Genomic DNA, 23,291 nt, shown 5'->3' with positions numbered 1-23,291 from the left:
TATTTCCAAGTTGTGTGGGCATTCAGGGAGCCCTGACTTACAGGTATGGGTTTAGGCTGACGCAGCCTCTTCGGCAGAGAGACATTGGAGTCACCTTTGGTGCAGTCTCTTGGTAAAAGTTCTGAAGTAGCAATTGGATACTTTACCAGGAGAGTATTTTTTGAGGTGACTTTGTAAATGTAGATCCCACCTCCTGCCTGCTTTTACCTGTATGAGAGGAGCTTCCTCTTGAGTAGTGCTGTGGATCTAGAAGGATCTAACCTCTGGAGCAAGCTACGTGTTCTGTCTTTGTGGGGTGAGCAGTGGTGCAAGGGCATGTAGGGCACTTGTCTCAGCTGACCTATGACTGCAGGTTTCCAGACACCTCTGGACAGGGGCACAGTTCCATTTGGGCGTAAGGGCTGTGCTCTGTCTCTGAGAATACTGTTTTTCAGGTGATCATAATTACAGGTGGAACAAATGTACTGGGGACCAAAGACTGTTAATTTTTCCTATAGCATTGATACTTATGTTCCTTCTAACCTAGGGTATTTTTTCCCTCAGTTTTAGAATTTGACTGTATAAGATTAGAGTTCTCATACATGACATCTGGAAACTGTCATTAAATAGGTACAGGATTCTTGTGTAGACAAGGCCTTGGAGTCTCCTGTGCTACTATTATCTCTTTTAATTTATTTTTTCTTTTCTTTGAAGAGCTTTCACTCTGTAGTGATGACATTTGCCTGAACAGTTCATGAGCTAATAAGAGGGATTGAGCTGTGCAGAGGGGAAGGGAATAAGGAGTCTGCAGGCACCTCCACCCCCTTCCTCCTGCCTGCTGCACTGTAGGCCATGTGGTGCAGTTGTAGTCACCTCACTTTTACTGGTTTATGGGTAGATCTGGCCCTTTAGAGACCAGTAGCATCTAAATTTGCCATTTTACTGTATGAACACAGTCCTGCCTGAAATAGTTCCTGTTCCGCTGAATCTGTGCAAGCTTACCCCCTTTTTTCCTCCTTTCCTTTAGGCTAACTTTGACTTCACCATGAGTCTTATTTTCCTAAACTTCGTGCAGTGTTCTTGAGCTGTTCATGTAAACTAAGAATTAATAGTAAAGAAGATCTGTCACTTTGCTACTTTTAAACTTTGCATTCCTATTAACACAAGGGTTTAGTGTAGGTAGAATGGCTGGATCAGCACTGTATGTATTATGAATGCTCTGAATCCCAGGGTATTCCTAAAACACAGCCCTGAACCCTTGTGTGGCTCATGTAGGGGGTCTACATGAGGACAGAGAAAGGACTGCTGGTGAGGGAGCCAGGGCCTGGGGCAAGCACAGATGGGTCAGCTGGAGCCTCAGGGGCCTTGGGAATTAAGAGTGTAAAGGTTCTCTAAGAGCCAGAGGCACTGTGGGTTTCTGTGCTTCTTCCCATCCTCCCCCAAATGTTTCAGGGTTGCTTCTGGACTTGAGAGCAGTGAACTGGAAGGGGTATAGAGGGGCTTTCAAACAGCAGAACTGTCTCCCTTAAAGGATTTACAAGTCTTTTTCACATAAACTCACTTTAATAGTTTTTTGATGTAGTTCTTAAGCACAAGAATTTGTTCATGCTAATGACTTAAATCAGAATATGTGCATTCAGAAAAATATATTGAATTTTGGGAGTATTCTTAATAGATGTAAAATATATTTCTACCATATGTTCTGAGTTACCTCTCCTTGGAACCTCACAGTTAATTACTGCTTAGTTCCTAAGGCTTTAATTTACAAACCAAAAGGAAGGCTATTAAAAAGTAAACTGAAAAATTATTAATATATAAAAGATGTCTATGGGAGTATGCCTTTTTATCTACTGAAACAGTGGGAAACTCTTCATCAGCAATTTTGTCTGCGAGGGTTTCATTTCATGGGCATGGATTTAGTCCTTGCAAATGCCTGTATGGGCTCACTGAAGAGAAAATAAAGATTCCAGCTTTTGACTTAAGAACTGCAACTTTGCATCTGTTTCGGTTTCTTAATGTCAAAGCATAGATGTGTCCTTGCTTAGGGGATAATAGCAAACCAGATTACTACATGTATCAGTCACTTAAAAAAAAGTTGTAAGTTAAGGAGTGATTTTAAGTTTTTAACATGTCCTAATGAAAATTCATTGTTGTATAGGGCCTGAAATGGATCATAGTGTTTTGTATTGTAAGAGCATTGTGTCTAGAAACTGTATTATCTGGCTGAACTTACAGTCATTTTTATAAAAAATACTTTAATACATAATTTGATAATGTATTTATTTTTAAAAATAGGAGGGGGAAATTACGATCTTGGTCTTACTAGGTAGCTTGACTTTGAAATTCTCCTCTTGCTTGAGGCTAACACCATAGGTGGGTTTTTAGGCTCTGAATGATCCCTTGTTTTGCAAGCCTGGCCTGAGAAGCCAGCAAGTCAGTAAGCAATATTCTGGAAAAGCCAAGTGCTTTCCTCTTATCCCATGTAGGTGCGTATGGTGTCACCGGAATGGTAGAGTAACTGTGTGAGTCACCCCACGGTGGCAGGTTAAGGTATCTTTTTCCAGCAAGCAGGGAGAAGCTGTTTTAGGAAACTTCATCTTGAAAGCTCTGCAAGAGTGGAAGGAAGGGTTGACGGGGAGGGGACTGGAGTTCTCATTGCAGTCCAGGGGACAGGGAGAAGAAAAACCCTGAGTGGCTCTACTTGAAATGACTCACATTTACGCACTGTTCAGGTGGTACGTGGTTCTCAGTGGCTTCTGCATAAAGTCAGGCGTACTCCCGTTTCCAGGTTGCTCGTGTCATTGCTCGTGTGCTAGTTCTGAGATTGGGTGCAGAGAAAATGGGTTTCTTCAGAGAAGAATATTTTCCGGTTTCGTCCAGTAGTTTCCATGTGTTGGGTCACTTCTGGCACTGTCGTTCCACGAGGTGGCACTGTCCCTTCTGCAGAGGACACAAACTCTGCTGCATTGCCTGGGGTCAGCAGGGCTCAGGCATTCTGCGCAGCAGAACCCATGTCAAGAGTTCTCTGGAAATGGCTGTACTTTTCCGTTAGTATATACCGTGTCTCTTGATACAAGTTATGTCCAGGTTTTTGCACGCAAAATGCACAAGTTTTCAGTGGAGTAGGGTTAGAAAAACATCTTTATGAGCTTCTTGCCTGCCTTTTTTTTTTTTTTTTTTTAAGTTTCTGGCATTCAGAAGAATCTTTTTATGGCAAGGAAGTTAAAGCCAGGTGATGCTGACCTAGAATGCTGGTTTACTTCATTTTGAGTCAAAATTGTGTAACTTTGAACATGGAGAGGAATGACCAGTAGTTATCGTTATTTCTAGGAGAAAAAGGAATAATTTCTATGGGATTTTTCAAATCCACTAAAGGAGTTTTTTTCTGAAAGGTGATACATACAAAGTATATGGATTCAGGAAACCAAGAACTGTAATGACAACTTCCTTGTAAGAATAAAAGCCAAATCTGTGTTGTACAGAAAGGGAACAGTGTTGCTACTGTTCCTAAATTCTCTGTGGAGACGTTATTTCCGATTGGCCTCTCACTGATTTAAGACCACCTAAGTAGAAGGAATATGTTTTCTTTTGTTAGGCAGTTTTTATTTTTAGCTGCATTGTTGGTAGAATTTGTTTTATCTCAGAAGATTATGCTGTTATTAAAAGCATTCACCATTGAAAAGGTTGATTTAGTGAATTTACTTTTTTCTGTTTGACGTCTAGGAAAATGGATGATGATGACGATGACATTCCTCAGCTTTCATCCCATACGTTGGCTGCCCTCCAGGAGTTCTATTTGGAACAGCAGCAGAGAGAGGGCATGAAGACCTCCCAAGGGTTTAATCAATATTCCATTGGCTCAATAGAAGAAGATTGGGTAAGAAACTATAAACCTCGATGAATGAAGCACAGATGGAGGAGTAGCCTTTACTGAGTTTCTTTTGTGGATGGATAATGAAATTAAATTAAAAAGGGGAACACTCAAGATGTTCCTATTCATGGATGGCAACACTGTAGGGAGATTTGTTTTACTATTTAATCTGGGTATAGTTGTCTCTTCTACGTGTGTGTGGGAGGACAAACTGAAAGTACATGGAGGGGGAATAAAGCTGCTGACAGAAACATCTGTCCCTTCTGGAAATTTTAACCTGAGTTTGGCATGTGAAGGTAGTGAAGACTCCTCCCTGAGACTGAGACAAACACAGTGTAACAAGATCAAGTGATCTTTCCTTTCACTTCATATTTCTCCCTGTGTTTTATTTCTTTGTTTTTGTGGATGGCTGTTTCACTGCTTGTTTTTATTTGTGACAGACTGACTTTTGATTTGTCTCTGGATTGTTTGGTGGTTTTTTTTGCTCTTCCTTTTCCTGATCCCTTCTGATTTAGTAGTTTATCCTTTATTTCTTTCTATACTGTCACTTTTCAAGGTCCTTTTTCTTCTTCTGCTAAAGTAACTCAATTTAAGAGCACATAAGTATTGTGCATCTGCACATGGGGTTTGAAATAGCCTTGTCAGTGGCTTGGATTACCTGGTTTTCCTGATAGTGCCATACATGCTTTGGAAACATGTGGTGTAAACTACCCGGATTACAGAAGTAGAAAGACTGTCAGGAAAACAGTTACTTTTCCAGTATTACAGTTTATGAACTGGGAGGTTGCTGTGGATTTTGGTTTTCTTCAGTTATGACTCACCACACCTCACTGTACATAACACAGTCAGAAGTTTTGATGTTGTTTGTAATTGTGCATTATTTCTCAGCAACTGAGCCAGTTTTGGTACAGTGATGAAACCGCATCATGCCTGGCCAAGGAAGCGGTTGTGGCAGCTGGAGAAGGTGGCAGGTAGGAATTAATAATGGCATTGTAGATTTAACATGTCTTTTGTTTCTACTACATAGAGTATGCAGTTTAATTCATTACTCATTGTACTTCACCTTTGTTCAACTGCAGTATTACAGAACTGCTTTGCTGTTATTTAGTTAATAGTTTATACTGATCTTCCCATTTACCATTTTACTGAATGCTGTAGGCTGTGTCTTGTTAAAAGTTTACTATGAATCTTTTTATTTTTTGAGAAATACAGAGAGCTCTAGAGCATATTAATAACTTGTAATTATTTTCTCTGGTTTTATACAATGTTTCTGTAGAACAGATGCAAAAAGTTGTTTTCTTCCTATTTCTATAAGAAGTAATTTTTAATTTTAAGTTTTCAAGTATATTTTCTTGCTTTTCTGAAACAAGATTTTCTCTGTAGTTAGGCTTAAGGTCTTTGTGCAGCATGGAGGTTGAATAGGTAATAGCTTAAAGTTATTAAAGTAATTAGTTGTTAGAATGGAGAAAGAATAGCTTACATTTTGGGGACTAATGTTTAAAAATGTTTTTCCCAAAGCAGCTATGACGACTGGAGTAGGGGTTTTGTTGCTATTGTTTGCCCTTTAAATCAATATTCTCAGTTATTGTGTCTTTTTCAGGATAGCATGTGTTAGTGCACCGAGTGTGTACCAGAAACTGAAAGAACTGGATGGTAAAGATTTTTCAGTGTGTATTCTTGAGTACGACAGAAGGTTTTCTGTATATGGAGAAGAATTTATCTTCTATGATTACAACCAGCCTTTGAACTTACCTGAAAATCTCCTGCCACGCAGTTTTGACATTGTAGTAGCAGATCCACCCTATCTGTCTGAGGAATGTCTTCAGAAAACTGCAGAGACGATCAAATACTTGACCAAAGGAAAGATACTGCTTTGCACAGGTATAACTAGTCAAAATATTAGGTCCCCATAAGGATCTTTTTCTCTCTCTCAAAAGACAAACTCACTCATGTGAGAGAAATACTAACTCTGTAATATTAAATTATCATTAAGGGGCAGTATGTGTCCTAAGCTTTATATTTGAATACTTGAGTTCAAACTTTGTTTTAAACTGGAGGAAATGGTTTTTAATAGGACTTTTGAAAGTCAGGTTTTTTTCTTACAGCATTATGAGTTTTACTGAATTTTGGAAGAATTATAAGATCATCTTGCAAAGTTCCAGAAATACTTTTTCTCTTGTAAGAAGACCACTCTCTGTAATTGGAATGATTGAAGTCGGAGTATGGCAAACATAGGTGCAACTTACTGTTGGTATCATAGGCACTGAAATACAACAGGAGGAATTAAAAACCAGTGATAAAAGCAGTGAAACTAGATAACTAGATAATTGTACTTGCAGGTCCTTCTTTATGAAAATGCACTTGCTGACTTAAGAAGTGATGTGTATCTGCCTTAGTCGTGTCATTTCCTAAACTGTATTGTTATTACAAGACATCTGAAGACATCCAGGAAACTTTTGCAAAAAGCAAAGGACAAAAGCCCTTTTTACATACAGCTTGGGGGAAGTCAACCAAGCAGGCAAAGTAAATAAAAAATTAAAACAAAACGTGGCCATAGAAAGTCTACTTCTTGGCTTAATTGCTCATAGCAGTCACTCACAAGGGTGGTTCTGCCTAAAATGGGTAGGTGGTCCTTCAGTTTACAAAGTTTGAGAAATACTGTTCAAGAAGTGATTTCTCAGTGCATAGCTGTGGTTTATTTAAGTGGAAGAGTATATGTAATCTGTTTGCATTTCCCATGGCTCCCTACCATTTAACTTGCTACATACTTGGCATGTAGCAAGAAGACTGAGTTCGAGTTTCTTTTCTGTAAAAAGGGCACTGATACCCTCTACCTATTTTTATGAAAGTTTTTGGACATTCGTTTCCTTGGGGTGTCTTCCATTCTTTTAGATTTATTTTAAATTTCTCAATAGATTCAGTTGTTAAGGAGGGCTGACAATGTAGCTACTTTAAGCCTTCCTTCCGTAAAAAAAAAAACAGGCTCTGTTATATATGAATTTGTGAGGAGCTACTAAAAAAGTCCAAACATTCTGTTACTGTTTTTCTTATTGAATGCCAATTATTTTTGCTGCAGGTGCCATCATGGAGGAACAGGCAGCAAAGCATCTTGGTGTGAAGATGTGCAAGTTTATTCCCAAACACTTGCGAAATTTAGCCAATGAATTTCGATGTTATGTGAACTATGCTTCTGGACTGGACTGATTCTCATAAGATCTACAACTTCTTCAGTCAAGCTGCTTTCTGGTTTTTATCAGTGACTCCACAATTCTCAGTGCTGAAATATTTAGCTCTGAGTACTATTTCCTGGGCTAGCTTTAATCAACATGTGTTAGCCTCTCTCTTTTAAATGAGTAAGCATTTGCAGTTACTGTGTTTGTATTTTACCTATTAGGTAAATGTGGACCAAACAATGCAGGGGCTGGATAACAGGAACTTCTCTGTTTGAATTTAATTCTAACTGGTAACTTTTACCATTCAGAGACCTTTTTGAAGTGATTTTTGCTTATAACAACACATAGGTGCTTGCTTTGCAGACATCAGAATTGTCATTGCAAAAGAACTTGATACTTCTGTAGTAATGTTAGTCCCTTAAATCTTGAATCATAGCAGTTCTGATTAAATATATTGCCTGCTTTTTAATAGATTTCAATATCAAACTAAAGATGATTTACAGGTATATCAAGTTTATAGTTACAAAAACAGTTTGTTTTTTTCCAGTTGCCAGTTTTCTTTATCTCCTGTTCCACAGACAACAGCAGAGCAGTAGAAATTGTTGAATTTCTTAGAAATTGTTGAATCTTAAAAGGCCACTGAGGAATAACGTAATGTATTGATAAACTCCCACTGTTTCAAATGTTAGATTTTATATACAAGGTTTGGACTATATTTCAATCAAAATAGATCATACATTAGAAAAATTTTACTTTGGGATAGTAGACATTTTTGATAACTGGGAATTTCTAAAGTTAGTTTTGACTAACTACACTACTAATGTATTTTTGGGTGAAAGTTGGTTCATAAATTCCAAGGCACTCAACAGTTTATAATCTATAAATACACTCTACAAAACACAAGTAATTGTCTTTATATGCCATATTGTGTAAAAGGCTACCAGAAATGCTGCATCTACAAAATGTATCACCTAAAATGAAGTATTGGGAAATTTATTTTGCAGTGGGAATAAACCTTATTAAGCTTGTGAGACGAGATCTTTTTATAAGGTAGAGATAACACTCATGTTTCTGTGCATTCCTGCTGTTTACATGCAGATTTTCCCATCTGGTTGAGTAAACAACTGAGGAGGAATCATGTAGATAGGATATAATCCTTTCTCAGTGCTCAGAGTATCGTGCTGCCTGAGCTGGACACAACAGTGGTTCATAAATAACCATCCAAGCCACTGTAGCTCTCTTCTCCATTTTCCAAGAAATCTGTTTATTTCCAGGAGGCTTCACCATCACTTTTATGTGGCCAGTTTAAAAAAAAAAGCAAACCAAAGTGTTAATTGCAGGGTTATTGGCACAAGTCTGTACTTCACAATTGTAAACTGATTTATTACCAAGCAGATGGAGACAATGAAATAACTCATGAAACTTTGTTTATAACTCCATGGAGGCTTCAAGGGGGACAGGTATGATTGTCAGAAGGGAGGATATTCTTCCCCTGCCATCCACCTAAATTAGAATGTGCTGTTCAAATCGAAGCTTCACCGATATTACTGCTTTGCTATTAATTCCTTCAGTTGTTTGCTTTATTTTGGTAAATGTGTGTTGCTGGGCTCTCTACAGCAAAATCAAAAGACAACTTTGCTAGCTTCATCAGAGACCTTTCTTAAAAAAAAATAAAACTGCACCATTCAGTTATACCAAGAAATTCACTTCCAAGAAAATAACTGCTGCTTCTCACACGTAGGTCAGACAGCTTTGAAAAGAGGCACTGTGAAGATGCACAGTTATGAAAATGAGAGTACATATAAATCTGTGCAGATGCACTCAACAGAGCAGCCCATTGTCCACCAAATTCCCTTTTAAAAACCTGATGAGTGCAGGCAGCTGCCCAAGCAGAGCTTGACTGGTGGCTTTTACAGACTTCATCAGTGATGGAAGGTAAGCTGTTTTTGTCCTACATGATTCCAAGGCAGAAGCTATTTCTGAGAAGGTACAAGTCACAAAAATTCATAGTGAATTTGTGCTTTGTGCCATCGTGGTAACATTAAGAAATATTATGTGACAACAAAATCTCTCTTCTGTAATAGGATTATGAATAAAAACATCAGTGTCAAGTAGTGATTGATTTTCCTTACTGCTGATGTCTCATGGATGGACTTTCTGTTGGAGCAGACTGGTGGAGTGTTAGCACCATGCTGCTTTTCCAGGGGCATTTATGACTACAGAGTCCTGTGCTACAGCCTCTTATCTGCAGTAACAGGTACTGTGCAGGAGTAGGACATCTCAGTGCCCTGCTGCTGGTATAGCTGGGACACTTGGCAGAGAAAATGTGGGGGCTTGTTCACAGGCTGGTGGCCGTGGGTGAATAGAATACACTGCAGCTGCCTGCACCTCACCCCAGATGAGAAATGAACTGTTTCTGGAAATGCAGTTGCATGAAGTCCAAGGTACTGCTGCCAATAAGTTCTGCACTTCTGTTAAAAATATCACCCTCGGCTTGGTGTTGCAAAGGTAACCTGTCTCTGCCACACAATTGCTTCCACCCCTCTGCCCGTGCCCCTCTGGACCAGAGCAACTGGGAGGTATCTCTGATGGTTGGTTCGGTCACTCTGCCTTTGTTGCCTGGGAGCAGCCCCAGTGCCATGCACTGAGATGGGAAACAGGGCAGCTGGAAACAGGTTGCAGAAGCCCCTCGTCAGCCGCTGTCAGAGCTGTGCTGCTGCTCTGGGTCTGCTCATGTTCTGCAGCCTCCTTAGATGGGAGTACCGCAAAACCAAGTGGTAGCTCGTGCCACCAAAACACGTGGGATTGACTGGATCTCCATTGTGCCCTAGTCCAGGTAGTTATGGCTGTTCCCTAATCCCACGGAGATTAATGGGGTTAATGCTTTGTGACCACATTACAGCCTTTTTCCCTTTTCCCCTTGTGGCTTTCGTGTTCATGTTCCCCCATGCAATTCCATGTACACTTGCAGCTGTAGATCTCTACCTATTCAGACAAACATCTTCAGGTAATGACTGGAAAGTAAACCAAAACTAGCATCTCGGGCTTTTCTCAACCTTCCTGAATGACAGGAATTTTCCAACCTATCTTAAGCGATACTACAGAGAAGAAAATAATGTCTTTACCAAGGATATTGTTCTGTGTTTTGTGGCTTCTAATATATTCCAGGGACAACCTTGTTGAAGGAAAAGATTTTCCTGGCACAACAAAAAATTTTCTCAAATCAGCTGCAGCTGCCAGATAGTTCCAGCTTTGAATTGTTTGCATTTATTGGGGCTGGAGTTGGTTCAATGAGGCATTTCATGTCTGCCTTCTGTCAACAGTTTGTGAAACCTTGAAGCAACTCCAATGAACCCTCCCTCCCCCATGCAAATTAAAGGCAAGGCTGCAGCAGCTGTAACCAGAGGGCTAGAAGCTGGAAAATATCACACCACATTTGAAGTGAAACTGATATAAATCCATGATGTGATGACCTCGTTAAAAAAAAAAAAAAACAATTCCAAACAAATGCAAACTACATTTAATACTCAACCTTTTCAACATGAGTAATGTGGAGAGAAAGAATAGATGGAAGGGTATTTTGAAGATCGACAAATGTTTGCGTAGCTAATAGTTCTTAATGTTAAGTATTAACAAACAGTTGTTCACTAACAAACTATCAAACAGTTGCTCATGCTAAAACATAAACACGGATTTTAAGAGACACTGGGAAGCAAATTGGCTCAGCTAAAAAGTCTGTCACAGAAGAGGGTAAAGATTAAAAAAGGAAAACAGGCTTCTGAACAAGATAACATGAAGATGCTTGTAACCATGGGAAGCTTTCTGCACTTGTTGCAGTGTGACGAGAAGGAGGTTGCCAACATACTCATTCTATTGATCCACTGAGATTTTGCAGTTCTGTAGTACTTTCAGTCATCCAATTTCTGAAGCTCTACGTAAGCTAAAGCATCTGTTTTACTGGATTGAAGAAACTGATTATGTTCCATTTACCTAATCTTGGTTTGCAACTCCCAGGAATTCCCAGAACATGCTCTAGTTACTTGAAAACCTCAAAATTATTCCAATAACTAATGCCTGCAGGACAAGAGTTGCAACAAAAGATTTTTTTTTTTCCTCCACATCATGCAAATATATCCATGTGCTCTAATAACTAATTTGTTGCAGACAGATTTGTATAAGAAAAGTGTGTGGGCAGACAGATGAGTTCTGCTGGAGGGCAGTGTTTAGCCAGAGTTTTACCTGGTAGCCCCTCTGGGTATTTACTACATGTTAAATGCTGCGTGGTTTGACATTTTGTTGTTGTTGTTTGGGGTCATTTTACTGCCTTTTATGATGAAGACTTTGCTTTCTATGCTGTGAAGTCTCAAGGTCCATCTTCACCCTGCCTGAAGTGTGTGTGGAAAAAAAACCCACAATGCAGTAGTGAAACCGTAAGATGCCAGGCTGCTGAAACATCATCCAATGCAGTGTTTCTCCAGTTTTGTGGGTCTGTCTCCCTTTTGAGCCCCTCTGATTATCATTTCCCTCTGCTCAGAGGGTAAGAAGTTCTTCCACATTAGGAGGAAGGAAAAGTGGTTGTAACTGCTGCAAGTATTTACATTCTCTGGGGAACAGGTAACTACCTCTAATTGCTGGCAGCAGCTAGGCAATTAGCTGTTCTCTGAGTAGTATAAACACTTTATGACCTTGTTTGAACTCTCCTTTGAGGATTCCCTTGAGATAGAAGCATCACAATTTGAGGAAACACAGATCTAAAGACAAGTAGAATTGAGGAGAAGCATCTGCACAAAAGACACAGTTACAAACTTCAATCTGACATCATAAAGGGAATCTTTTATTCTTTAAGCTATTTTAGGCTTTGTACGAAGTTACATAAATTGCACTGAAAAAATACTGTTATGCTAGACTGAGTCATAGAGAGCACAGTCCATAATTGTGCACCAAGATAAGTAGTTGTTGTATGACTTTCATTCTCTGTTTAACTTGTTAATTCTGGTTAGCTCATAGTCTTTCCATTCTTCATCCAACAACACTCCAAAGTGTGTGTTTATGTAGTGTAGGGACTTTCTCCACTATGAATTAAAGGCCAGTTTTGAGATTCTTGATGTGGCAAATGCATTGCTGCATAGGATGTTTATTCTGTAAAAATATTGCAGTCATGCTCCTTCAACTGTAAAAGATAACTCTGCTGTGCATTCAGAGGTTGATCAGTTTTGGCGAGTGTGGCCCTCTGAGGAATTATGTTTGTGCAAGGCATGCCTGGTTATTCCTGATTCTCGTTCACTACACTGAGTCAACATTCAGTCTCTTGTTCTGGAAATGCAAATTTTTGTTTATCCAGGGTTTCTGCTTAGGGCTTGCCATCAAGTTCCATCAGCACTGAGCTGCACAGATGGAAGATGGTGCTTCCATGGACTAGCAGCTCTTGCAGGTGATTGTTACGTGTGGCACAGGGAAAACTGAGTAACAGTAATTGTATAAATTGTTTGGACTGGGACTCACTTCAATAAACTTCTCGTAGCATCTAGAAGTTAAGACCTAGCCTGCTTACTCACCTGCAGTGTACTTGAGATGGAGCCTATCCTCTGTACTTATTTTTTAGTGGGGAATCTCCTCTCCTAACACAAAAAAGGTTTTGGCCTTTCAACTGTACAGATACAGTTTTATCACAGGAAACAGTTAAGCAGTTAGTGATGGATGAAATCTAATACAGAATTCTTGGGACCCAAAGTGTGTTTTTTCTAACTGATATTTTCTGTGTAATTAGATTTAGTCCACATCAGAAAAGTCTGCTGCAGTTTTACAATATTCTAGCATGTTTTTTCTCAACACTTTTGTACCCTTAGCAATTTGGCAAGTTTAAAAATAGCAAACACATAGAATATTGTTTCATTAATAACTCTAACTCAGCAAAGTTTTCCTTACTGTAGTGTTTAAATAGCCAAAGATGTAACAGCCAAGAACACTGCTTGGAGTTTATGCAATGTAAAGGAAGGCTCTCCCAGCCTGAGAAATTATCCTTTTAACTGCTGATTTGGCACATGTCCAGCAGCTATGTGATTTTTATTTAAGGGTACTTAAGAGTATAAGAGATTCTTTAAAAATATCTACAACCAGCAGCCTGCTATAATAATAGTTAACATGTCTTACAATTGCATCATCATCTAAAATTTACTGTGAATAAGCAAGGATAAAATGTTCTGCTCTAAGAAAAAGAAAAAAGGCAACTTTGGAATTTGCAACAATGAACTCAACAAGTTCACTAAACAAGTGTACATGAACTAAAGAAGTTCTTCATACAAATCACCATCTCTAATGATCTCAGTGACTGGACAAAACTTTCCATCTTATAACTGAAATAACTGTAAGCAGAAAAAGAGGGCAAGTCAATGTGTTTGCTGCTGTGTCACGGTTTCCTGAGGTGGTGAAATGTGAAGGTGAGGCCAGGACTGTAACACGATTCCTAATATGTTCTTCATTCTGATGAGGGCTTGTTCTGGCTCACCAGCAGCTTCACCTCTTGCTTATCTATGCTGGAATTTACGCTTTCAGCCTCCTTTTCTGGCTCAGGTACACAGGTGCAGCCCACTGGGATGGTGATGTAATCCTCTGTGTAGACGTAGCGGCCCCCGGCACACGAGGACGTGCGGCGCAGGATGACGGTCGGCATGTACACGGGGGTGCTGCGGAAGTGGAAATTCTCCTCCCCAAAGATCCCCATGAGGCAGCCTTTGCACAGACAGTACGCTTCAGGGATGTATTTGGGATATCTTGTGGGATCATAGGAAATTCTATAGGAAAGCAAATAAAGATTCGTTAGTACCTCTAAAAATAGATATATTCCTTTGGAGTTATATAATGTTATTTATTATTATTATTTAATTATAATAATTATATCATGTTTTTGACGGGGAAAATAGCTGTGGCTATTGGTGTCTGGCTTCTTATTTGTAAAGTGTAAAGAAAAAACCATGCACAACTAACAGAACTGATCAGGTCCTACAGTGCACACGGAAGTATGAAGCATTTGGCTTTCTGAATTGTGAGATTCAGGGGTTTAAGAAGAATAAGTTTTGTGGTTTGGACTGAATGGGTAAATAGAGCAATAAAAAGGACACTTGGGCATTTGATCTGCCTCGAGTTCTTCAAAAATTGGTACAAATCCTTGTTAACATTATTTTGTTAAAAACATGACATGATGTTTAAAGATTAATAATTTAAATAGAATTGAATTGTACTATTATTTCTGCAATAGCTTTTGCCTCCCTACTATTGGAGTTTTAAAGGTGCCTTCCCCTTGAAAGCAGAATTCTGTATTTCCTTCTCTAATTCACCTCTGTCTCTTCCTCTAACCAGAGAAAAGTAGTATTTTCATGCCCACATTGAGATAAACTGCAGTGTCAGTGTTTTTTCTGCCCTGACCTGCTATATTTTGAAGTAAAGCATTGCCTCAAAGCTTCAAGAGTATAGCCTCTATTTTTTGTTGTTTCATCATTTGTTGTTTTTCCCTTTCTTTTTGCTTATTAATGCCCTATCTCTAGAAATTCCTTATTAGTAGAAGCAAAGCTTTTAATCTAAACTTCAGGTTGGACATTAGGAAAAATTCCTGCACAGGAAGGGTTGTCAAGCTCTGGACTGGACTGCCCAGGGAGGTGGAATCGCCACCACTGGAGGTGTCCATGAAGCAACTGGACATGGCATTTATGCTGTCGTTTAGTTGACAGGGTGGTGATCAGTCAAAGGTTGGACTCAATAATCTTGGAGGTCATTTCCAGCCTTAATGGTTCTATGATCCTAAGTACAGCTTGGATCAGCAAAGCCCAAGTTCTGTCATTCCTCTCTGGATGTTGCTGGATGCGTAAACAAAGATGTGACACTATGGTCTCAGGTCACACAGATCCTGGCTGACCTATTGCCATTGCTTTTAGCAAGGAGAGTGTAAAAGCTGATAAAGTCTGCTTGTTTTACGAAATAAAAGACTAAGTGCACAGCAGAGTACATATACTGGAGTGTGTAGCCACACTGCTTATTGTGATGCTGATGTATTTGTTGCTTTGTTCTTTACCTGCTTTTCCTACTTATACTGGAAGTAATTACCAGGCATGGCTGTAACTTGTACATTATTAGAATGGTGTGCCCTTATTCTAGAAAATATGTTTACACCTCCAGAAAATGAGGATTTTTAAAAATACCTTCAACTGCTATGCCTGCCACTCTCCTCTTTGCACCTTCAAGTTTCCTCCAGATAACCTTCTGCTGTCACACCATTACAGAACTAGCCCTGCTTCAGCACTGGTTCTGCTGTCCAGCTGGGGAGGGATGATGGCTCTCTTTGACTGGAGAAGCATTCAGCCCAGAAGCACAGCCAGTGCTGCTCCCTCAGGGCCCATCCCTGCTTTGGGAGGATGCCAACCTCACATATGTTATCACGTGCCCACTTGTCAGATGACAGGAAACCCTTTTCTGCCCTTTCCCCCGCTCCTACTTTCACACCGTACATGGTCAGATGCACACAGTGCACAGCAGAAGTGTCCTATGGGCTGATGCTGGCATGGAGAGAGCATGAAGACACATCAGAAAGTCATCTGTGACTCCATGGGGCAAGCTCACATGTATTTGCCCATGGTTGTCCAGCCCATTCTTAAAAAGCTCCAGCAGAGAACCCCAGCCTGCCCAGAGGCTCCGTTGCAATACTTTGCTGCCTCTTTACTTGATACATTTTCCTGACAGTGAAGTGGAGCATTTTTTTTTCTTGAAAACTAAATCAATAATTTCCCATGTTAGGGTGGTAAATCACAGCAGCTGAGGATAAAAATTTGAGTAAAAAAGATTTGATACCAGAGAGAATGGTCAATCCTGTAATGTTTACCATGAATTGCTGTAAGAACAGTAAAAATTCTTGCACTGGGTTTTAAGCCATCCTCTACTTGGGATCAGGATAGAACCACCATGCAGTAGATGAAGTAAGGCAACTGCATAACAAAAATGAATCAAATACCTGTCATCAAGATAATTATTTATGGGATAAAACAAACTACTGAGTATACAATACCCCTTTCCCACAGCCATTTTAAAGTAACTGATTTTGAAAACCACAATAGAACCATAGAATCATAGAATGGTTTAGGTTGAAAGGGACCTTAAAGATCATCTAGTTCAAACCTCACTGCCAGGGACACCTTCCACTAGGCCAGGTTGCTCAAAGCCCCATCCAGCCTGGCCTTGGACACTTCCTGGCATGCAGCAGCCACAGCTTCTCTGGGTAATCTGCGCCGGTGCCTCACCACCCTCACTTACTAATTCTTCTCAATATCTGATCTAAACCTATCCTCTTTCAGTTTGGAGCCATTACTACTTTTCCTATCACTACCTGCCCTTTCCCGCTCTATTGTAGGCCCCTTTTATAGATACTGAAGGCTCTCAGCCTGTCTTCATAGGAGAGGTGCTCCATCCTTTAGAGCATCTTTGCGGCCCTCCCCTGGACTTAATCCATCTTATGGTGGGGTCCCAGAGCTGGATGCACTGCTTCAGGTGGGATCTCTTAACAGATCTTAAAGTGATCTTAAATTTTAATAGATTTAAAGTGATTTCTAAATTATGTTTCCCAGGGTTTGCAGCACTTCCTTGGGTATCATAGCGTTAGCCTTTTATCTTCTCAGGTCATCTCTTAGGTGAGAAGAGGTTTCAGCTGTGGAAGAAGCAGCATAAGTCTGCCTCAAGCTGTGACTGCAGTCACTGCAAGTCAACAAAATCTGTACTTGCAAAACAGGCAGCCTGGCTCTCCCTCTCACACCCAGCCCTGGGTTGATGCCGATGTTTTTCTGGTCACAGGATTGATTAAAGAACTCATTCAACTAAAAAGTAACTTCATTGAAAGCTGTGTATATCTTGCCACACCAACAAGCCAGTGGGAACAAGTAGCTGTCAATGGGGGCAGAAGGGAGCTGCCCTTTTCAGGGCAGCTGTTTATCAGGTTAAAGGAAACCTGGAATCACAGCTTTGGCCAAACACAAACTTGATTATCCTGTCATCAAAGAAAAGAGACATTTTAAATATATATATATAATGGCCATTATATATATATATATTTAAAGAATTGGTTTTCCTCACAGAAAAACCTGTCCAGTTCTCTCATAGCCAGACACCGGTGATGTTGCAGATATTTTTTGCAAAGCTTCTCTGTTCCATTTATACTTGTTTACTTTCCCCAGGAAATACCTTCATGTTACAGGATCTCACATCAATGTGAAATAAATGTCTGGTAACCAGCAGAAGGGAAGAAAGGGGAATACAGGTCTTTCTACTGTGATACATTCCCATTTCAAACTCAAGTGTGAGTAATTTCAGTGGTACATTGTTAAACACACCATATGTCAAGTCATTGGTATTTCCTCTACTGTATTATCTCTAGCACCTGGTTTATGATGTTACTGGAAAGCATGAACATGCTTCTGCATGCAAACATAAGAGTTTTCACTAGTAACAGAAGAACACTGGAATCATGGTCTACAACAAACTTTCCCCTCCAAATTCCCACATGGAAAAAGTCAGGTATAAACTGGGGGCTTTTCTGGAAGGATGGTGTGGTTGTGGCATGGTTTTCTACTTTCCAAGGAAAAAATCTCTTGTATTACTAAGTTTGATGTAGACACCTCTGCTCCGTCATGTGGGGAATTGGAAGGATGATGGATTGAAAATATAGATGTGGTTTTGCATCCAGATCCAGGCACTAAGTAATGCCTCCTGAAGTTAATAGCTTAACTCAAATGTCACTAAAATTTGGAGCCATATCCAAGGTACTGCATCTTCAGCACAAACCTGTTTGGCAAAGCCATATAACTAAAGCCTTATTTTTATCTTTCTAGGCAGCCCAGACCTACTTGGGTCTGAACCACTAAGAAACACCAATGACCTAGCTGGATAAATGCAGTTGTGTGACCTGTTTCCTCTGTTTGCATTAATGGAACAAGACCACTCTGTGCAGATAATGACCACTGCCTCAGCTGCTTCAGTTTGATGCCTTTCCATTACTCCAAACACTTACAAGTCATGTTTTTACATCCTCTAGAACAGGGCATTTTTCATCAGGTTAACTAACCAGACAAAACACATGCTCCAAGTTCCCACTGACTCCTTCCTATGTGTAGTGTAAGATACACCCAGCTGGGATGGATGCAGCTGAGAAGAGTGGTGGAGGACCAGAGAAGTGCAGCTTTTCACTGGCATCCAGCTGTCCCCTGCAGCCTTGTGTCATTTGCTGTGGCCACTGCTGCAAACTAGACAGCCCAGACATTTTTATGAGGATTGCCCTCGTCCTGTGAACTCGGGTCACTGGTATATAAAGCTAACTCTGCCTCACCAGTGCTCCTGATTCACAAGCAACAGGAGCAGGGAGCTCTGCTGGGCTGCTCTGTTTTGGTCTGCTGGAACACGAAGCAGATTTGTGCTGAACTGGAACTGCTAATGAAGTGTGACTAGGCTGCTTTTCCTTATGACCCTACAAGGGCTTTGAGGGCTCCCAGTGAAAAACAAACTTCCTGCCGTTTACATTCTAAGCCTGGAAAGTCAAGACAAAAGTTTCTGTCAGATGTAAAACTCTTGCAGAGACTTTATCTGTCTTGTCCTGTGCTACTACTTTCACTTGTAGTATTTTTAATAATATTATCACTTCACAGTTTCCAAGCTTCTGAATCCAGGGAGTGAGATGCTGTGCTGGGGCAGGCAGCTGACTCTTCAGAAAATGACTCAGGACTGGGCTAACAGCTGGATGTTATCAGAAGTCTAATAAGCAGATCATCATCCCCTTCCTTTACACTCCAAAATACTTACAGGATTAAGAGCTAATAACTTTTTTTCCCTCTTGGCAAGACATTTATTTTCCTATAGCAGGTGCTCTTTTGTTCACAGTATGTTAGTTTGTTTTATATACAGGTAGTAAATACAGTGCTTGCAAAGAGTAGCCTAATGCTATAACTGACTTTCTGAAGAGCTGTACGAACATGTCCTCAACTGAAAAGGATGGCAGTCTGTGACCCCTTGTATTCTTTCCCTTGGTTGTATCCTTGGGATATGCACACTGTGCCACGCAGTACTATTAAGTCCTGAAAAATGTCTTGGATAAGCTTCTAGAAAACCACTGGAGCATTATGTAAAGGAAAGACCTCTTTTTCAAACACATTGCAGACATGCTTGGCTTTTACCAGTAAAAAAAGACTTGTCTGTATTACTTTTATTAAATTTTATGTAAATGAACACTAAACCAAGGATGCTTATAAACTGAAACTGGTTTTTGAACATCAATAAAAAAACAAGCTGGGCAATGTTTGAGAGAGGGAGTGGATGATGTGAGATTTCATGATCAGAGCAACACTAACAATAAAAGTTAAATCTCTGTAAATAACCCTTAGTATACACAGGATTAGGCCCCAGAGGCAGACACGGAAACCATGGGATTTGGAAATTTAGAAACGTGAATGACTTCTTGAATACACATAAAGAATTTTTGCTAAAGTCATGCAGAGGTGTGTTTGCAGAAGACTCAATGTATTCCTACAAAATGGCTATGACTGTTATTACAACCTTAAGAAAACAGAAAATAAAAATAGAGGTGATGTGTACAGCTGATTAATGAATGGCACCTATGCTCTGCAGCCCCAAGAATGGAATCACAAATTAAGACTACCTGTAAAAATGCTGTTGACTTCAGTGGGATTTTTCAACAATTACTCTGAGCTTTATGATCAGACCCTGCAAACACTTAGATATGCATTTAAAATTAATCCTTTTTATAATGGTTCTTGTCCATGAGAATCTTGTCTGTGCACCTGTAGAGCTGAGCTTGCATTGGTAAAGATTCACCATGATTATGGCTTCTGTAAATTTTAACAAGTGGCACCCATCCTGTGCTTTTGGCAGAGTTTTGTAGGTCAGCCCATATCACTAATACTATTTAAGCAACTCTGAACCATAGGAGTAGCCAAGGACCATGACCCCTGCAGAACCTCCTTGTAGAAGAAGGCTTTCTGGATATCATTGACTGTCCATTTAGTAATGCTGCTAAAAAGGACAAGCAGCTCCTGGATGGGTGCCACAAACTGGCACACAGTCTGCCTGATGGATTTCATGAAATGATGATTTCATGGCAAAGCTTCTGCTGCTGGCTTTATTTTTTTAAAAAAACTGGGTAATTTTTAGGTCAGCTTCCTGAACTGCTGAACAAATCCAACATGCCTAACTGCCTTCAGGGAACTCTGCTGTCTCTTTATAGCTCTGCAGAGTAAAGAGCAATTCATGTGATTAAACTTTGTGCCCTGAGTTATATACTGATCTCCTGTGGCCATCAGGGTGGAATTTCAGTATCAGACAGATGAATACTTTTCTGCTAACTTTAGCTTTAAATACCACCTGTTGGTTGCTGCTAGCAGCAGGATTGGGGACCAGATGGATCTGTGGTGCAATCCATGTACAACCCCTGTATCTCTGGGTTGCAGCAAGCCAAAAATGATGTAAGTCTTGATTTCTGTATAACCAAATTAAAAGACCAAGTAATGGAAAATAAATAGTAAGCACAGAACAAAGATAAGGAAAGAAGCTACATAAGGATTATCTAAGCTTTAAGCCAGTCAAACCTAATTCTTCCACACTTAGAATGACAAACTTGGGATACAGGCAATGCAGGGGGGTGAACAGATCTCTGAGTAATATATTTGATTCTTTCTCATAAATGCTGATATGAAAAAAATTCAGTTTAACTGAACAGTCATCTGAGCAGAAGAATTACAAACAGCAGTGTTAAAACAGCTGGGAGCAGGTGCCTAGGGAGATATACAGGGGAAGGTAAGTAGAGCCAGACTTAATATCTTTAATATTAATGACCTGGAATCGGGTGTGTAAACATTATGTTAATGAAATCTGCAGATGGTAACAATGGGAACTGCTGCAACACCAATGAAGACGTAGAAACAGCATAAGATATCTCTGACATTAAAATGCAGGTCAAAAAGAGAGACTCTATGCACAGAGCAAAAATGAATTGCACTGTAAGTTTTTAGGTGCAGAAAAGAAGTCAGAGAGCAGGATGTCTGTGAGACACACCAAAACGGAGCAGGCATCTTGATGCAAATTTCAAGTAGTCGAATCCAGCCCTTGAGCAGTGTCCTATAGTGTACAAGAGCAGTCTACTTAGTGAATTTATTTCACTACTAAAACAATTTCAGTGATTCAGGAGACAGCAATGAATCAGTGAAGGGGAGAAATTTATGAGGAAAGATTGAATTAAATGTGAGTAGGCTTGTCAAGAAGGTTCTGTATTGCAGAAGACAGCTGTAAGCAGTTTTTCAGATTAACACCCCAGCCATGGAGAAGAAATCGTTGGGACTGTGTAAATTAAATCGGTTAACCATTGACAAAGTGTCATGTAACATCACTTGCAGGTTCTTAATGGAGAGCTGCATGTCCTTATCAAAGATACACAGTAGCTCTAATGGGATGAGGGAGCTTGCTTCCAGAGTACTTGGGTGAAGACTGTAGAATAAAAAAGATCTTCATATCTAGCTTCAAAATCTATGACATAGCAGGTTGGAATAGCTAATGCACTTCAGCAATCTTATGTTTTACACTTTCATTACAAATCTTGCAATGTCTGTTGGTTTCTCAATGCACACTAATGATACAGTAAAACCATAGTCACAAAAAAAAAGCTGTAAATGGGATCTGTTAACTGGACCGTGTGCTCAGTTCTCTTCAACCTAGAGAAACAGTTTTTCACCTAAATATATTTTTAGATTTTGCTTTTAATAGTATACTTTTTTTCCCCCGCTATCTTTCAAAATTCCTAGCTTGGAGATATCATCATGTTACTTGTATGTGAATGGTTGGTGGTTTGTTTGAAAACATTTGGATGAAAAGTACAGTGGATTTACAGCTTCTTGATAAACTTTTTGTAAGCCAAGCCCGAAAAAGCAGCTGGTTCTCTGTTAAGAAATAAGCCTATTCAGAGGCCCAGCTGAAAATAAACACCTGCCTAACGAGATGTAAGCATGGAAGGCATTGTTTTCAAACCAGAAGAACAATTTTCTGATAGCAATACTTGATATATCTGATTCTGATAGCAAATATTTGGCAAAACCATAAAAATCACCTGAGCCTAGTGGTAGGTGTTTCATTCATCATACTTGCTTTGTGCACGCTTAGGTGGCTTAAAAATCCTCAGTCTGCTTAGAGAAAATGTATTACTAAAAATACTTTCTTTATGAAAAACTTACTGAGCAAATAAACCATTTTTCTCTCAGTAGGATTACTTCTTAAACTAAAAGTGGGCAAAACCCATGCCACAGAATGAATGTTTATTGGAGACCACTAACAAGGAGATATTTGTTTGCTGAATACACGGTAACTGCATCAAAGCATATGGGAAGGATAATGCACAGAAAGTAGCAAGAAAGTCAGTTCCTTTTAAGTATGGGCATGTTTTACCTTCCTATTGTCTGCAGTATCTTTACAGAAAGATGAAACCAGAGAACTCAGTTCTCTTAGTTCTGTTAGTCTTACTAAGACAAACCACCAGAAGGCTTGATAGTCTTCTGAGAATGTGACCACACACTGGGTTTAGTGTTCTAGATAAGTGGTTTCCAAGCTTTTCCATAGCTCCCTGTAGAAATGCAGACCCTTGGTTTGTGTATTAATTAGCCTAAATTCAAATTTACTTTACTAAGTTATTTTTACGCCCCCTTAAAAATAGTCTGTGAGCCTCTGTTCCACCTCAGGGGAAGGAGGTTTGCAAAGCATAGGCTGAAAACACAGATGCAGAATACTGCTGTACTCATTCCTTGCCTACACTCCTACAGCAAACTGGACAGCAATCCCTTGGGAGTGTTTGGTAAGTGAAGATACGGCTCTGCCTGTATGTAACATGAACACTGAGTGTACTCATGTATTTTAGAAACAGCAGAGTGTCTGGAGTCACATCTCAGGAAGAGATCTGAGCCCCCCTGGGGCTGCTACAGAGTCAGGAGGTGCTTCCTTGGCGGCGGTTCTTTGCTGAGGGTCCTCTGAGAGAACTTCACATATGACAATTTCCCCAAGCAACTTTCTGAGGGGTGGTCTGTGCTCCTGGGTGGGTGTGAGCTCCATCTCACGGCTCACTCCACCTCATTCGTTTCTCTTTCTGCCCATTAGACGTATTCCTCAGACAAGCTGTTTTTACGTGATTACCTTATATCGCCTTACCTAGACGTCTACTTTAGCACCTTTGCTCCCGGCTGCTGCTC

At 39.9% G+C, this 23,291-nt stretch overlaps 1 protein-coding gene across 1 annotated transcript; it reads left to right on the top strand.

Moving 5' to 3' along the window:
• The first annotated feature begins 3,208 nt into the window (after positions 1 to 3,208).
• EEF1AKMT1 (EEF1A lysine methyltransferase 1) lies at positions 3,209 to 9,154 on the top strand. Its single transcript, XM_008933203.2, has 4 exons — positions 3,209 to 3,856; positions 4,739 to 4,821; positions 5,451 to 5,731; positions 6,927 to 9,154. The coding sequence occupies exons 1-4, from the start codon at positions 3,707 to 3,709 to the stop codon at positions 7,052 to 7,054; spliced, it is 642 nt and encodes a 213-aa protein (XP_008931451.1). The 5' UTR covers positions 3,209 to 3,706; the 3' UTR covers positions 7,055 to 9,154.
• Positions 9,155 to 23,291: the final 14,137 nt, after the last annotated feature.

This window comes from Manacus vitellinus, unplaced genomic scaffold (assembly GCF_001715985.3).
Source record: "Manacus vitellinus isolate BGI_N305 unplaced genomic scaffold, ASM171598v3 scaffold_2_pilon, whole genome shotgun sequence".
NCBI classification, from domain to species: Eukaryota; Metazoa; Chordata; class Aves; order Passeriformes; family Pipridae; genus Manacus; species Manacus vitellinus.
The sequence above is the reverse complement of the archived record's forward strand: the minus strand, read 5'-3'. Positions and strand labels throughout refer to the sequence as shown.

Bases quoted from the DNA above. Each gene is read 5' to 3' on its own strand.
- EEF1AKMT1 (XM_008933203.2), top strand. From the start codon at position 3,707: ATGGATGATGATGACGATGACATTCCTCAGCTTTCATCCCATACGTTG. The intron at 3,857-4,738 runs GTAAGAAACTAT...ATTATTTCTCAG, and splicing joins GCTCAATAGAAGAAGATTGG to CAACTGAGCCAGTTTTGGTA. The intron at 4,822-5,450 runs GTAGGAATTAAT...TGTCTTTTTCAG, and splicing joins GCAGCTGGAGAAGGTGGCAG to GATAGCATGTGTTAGTGCAC.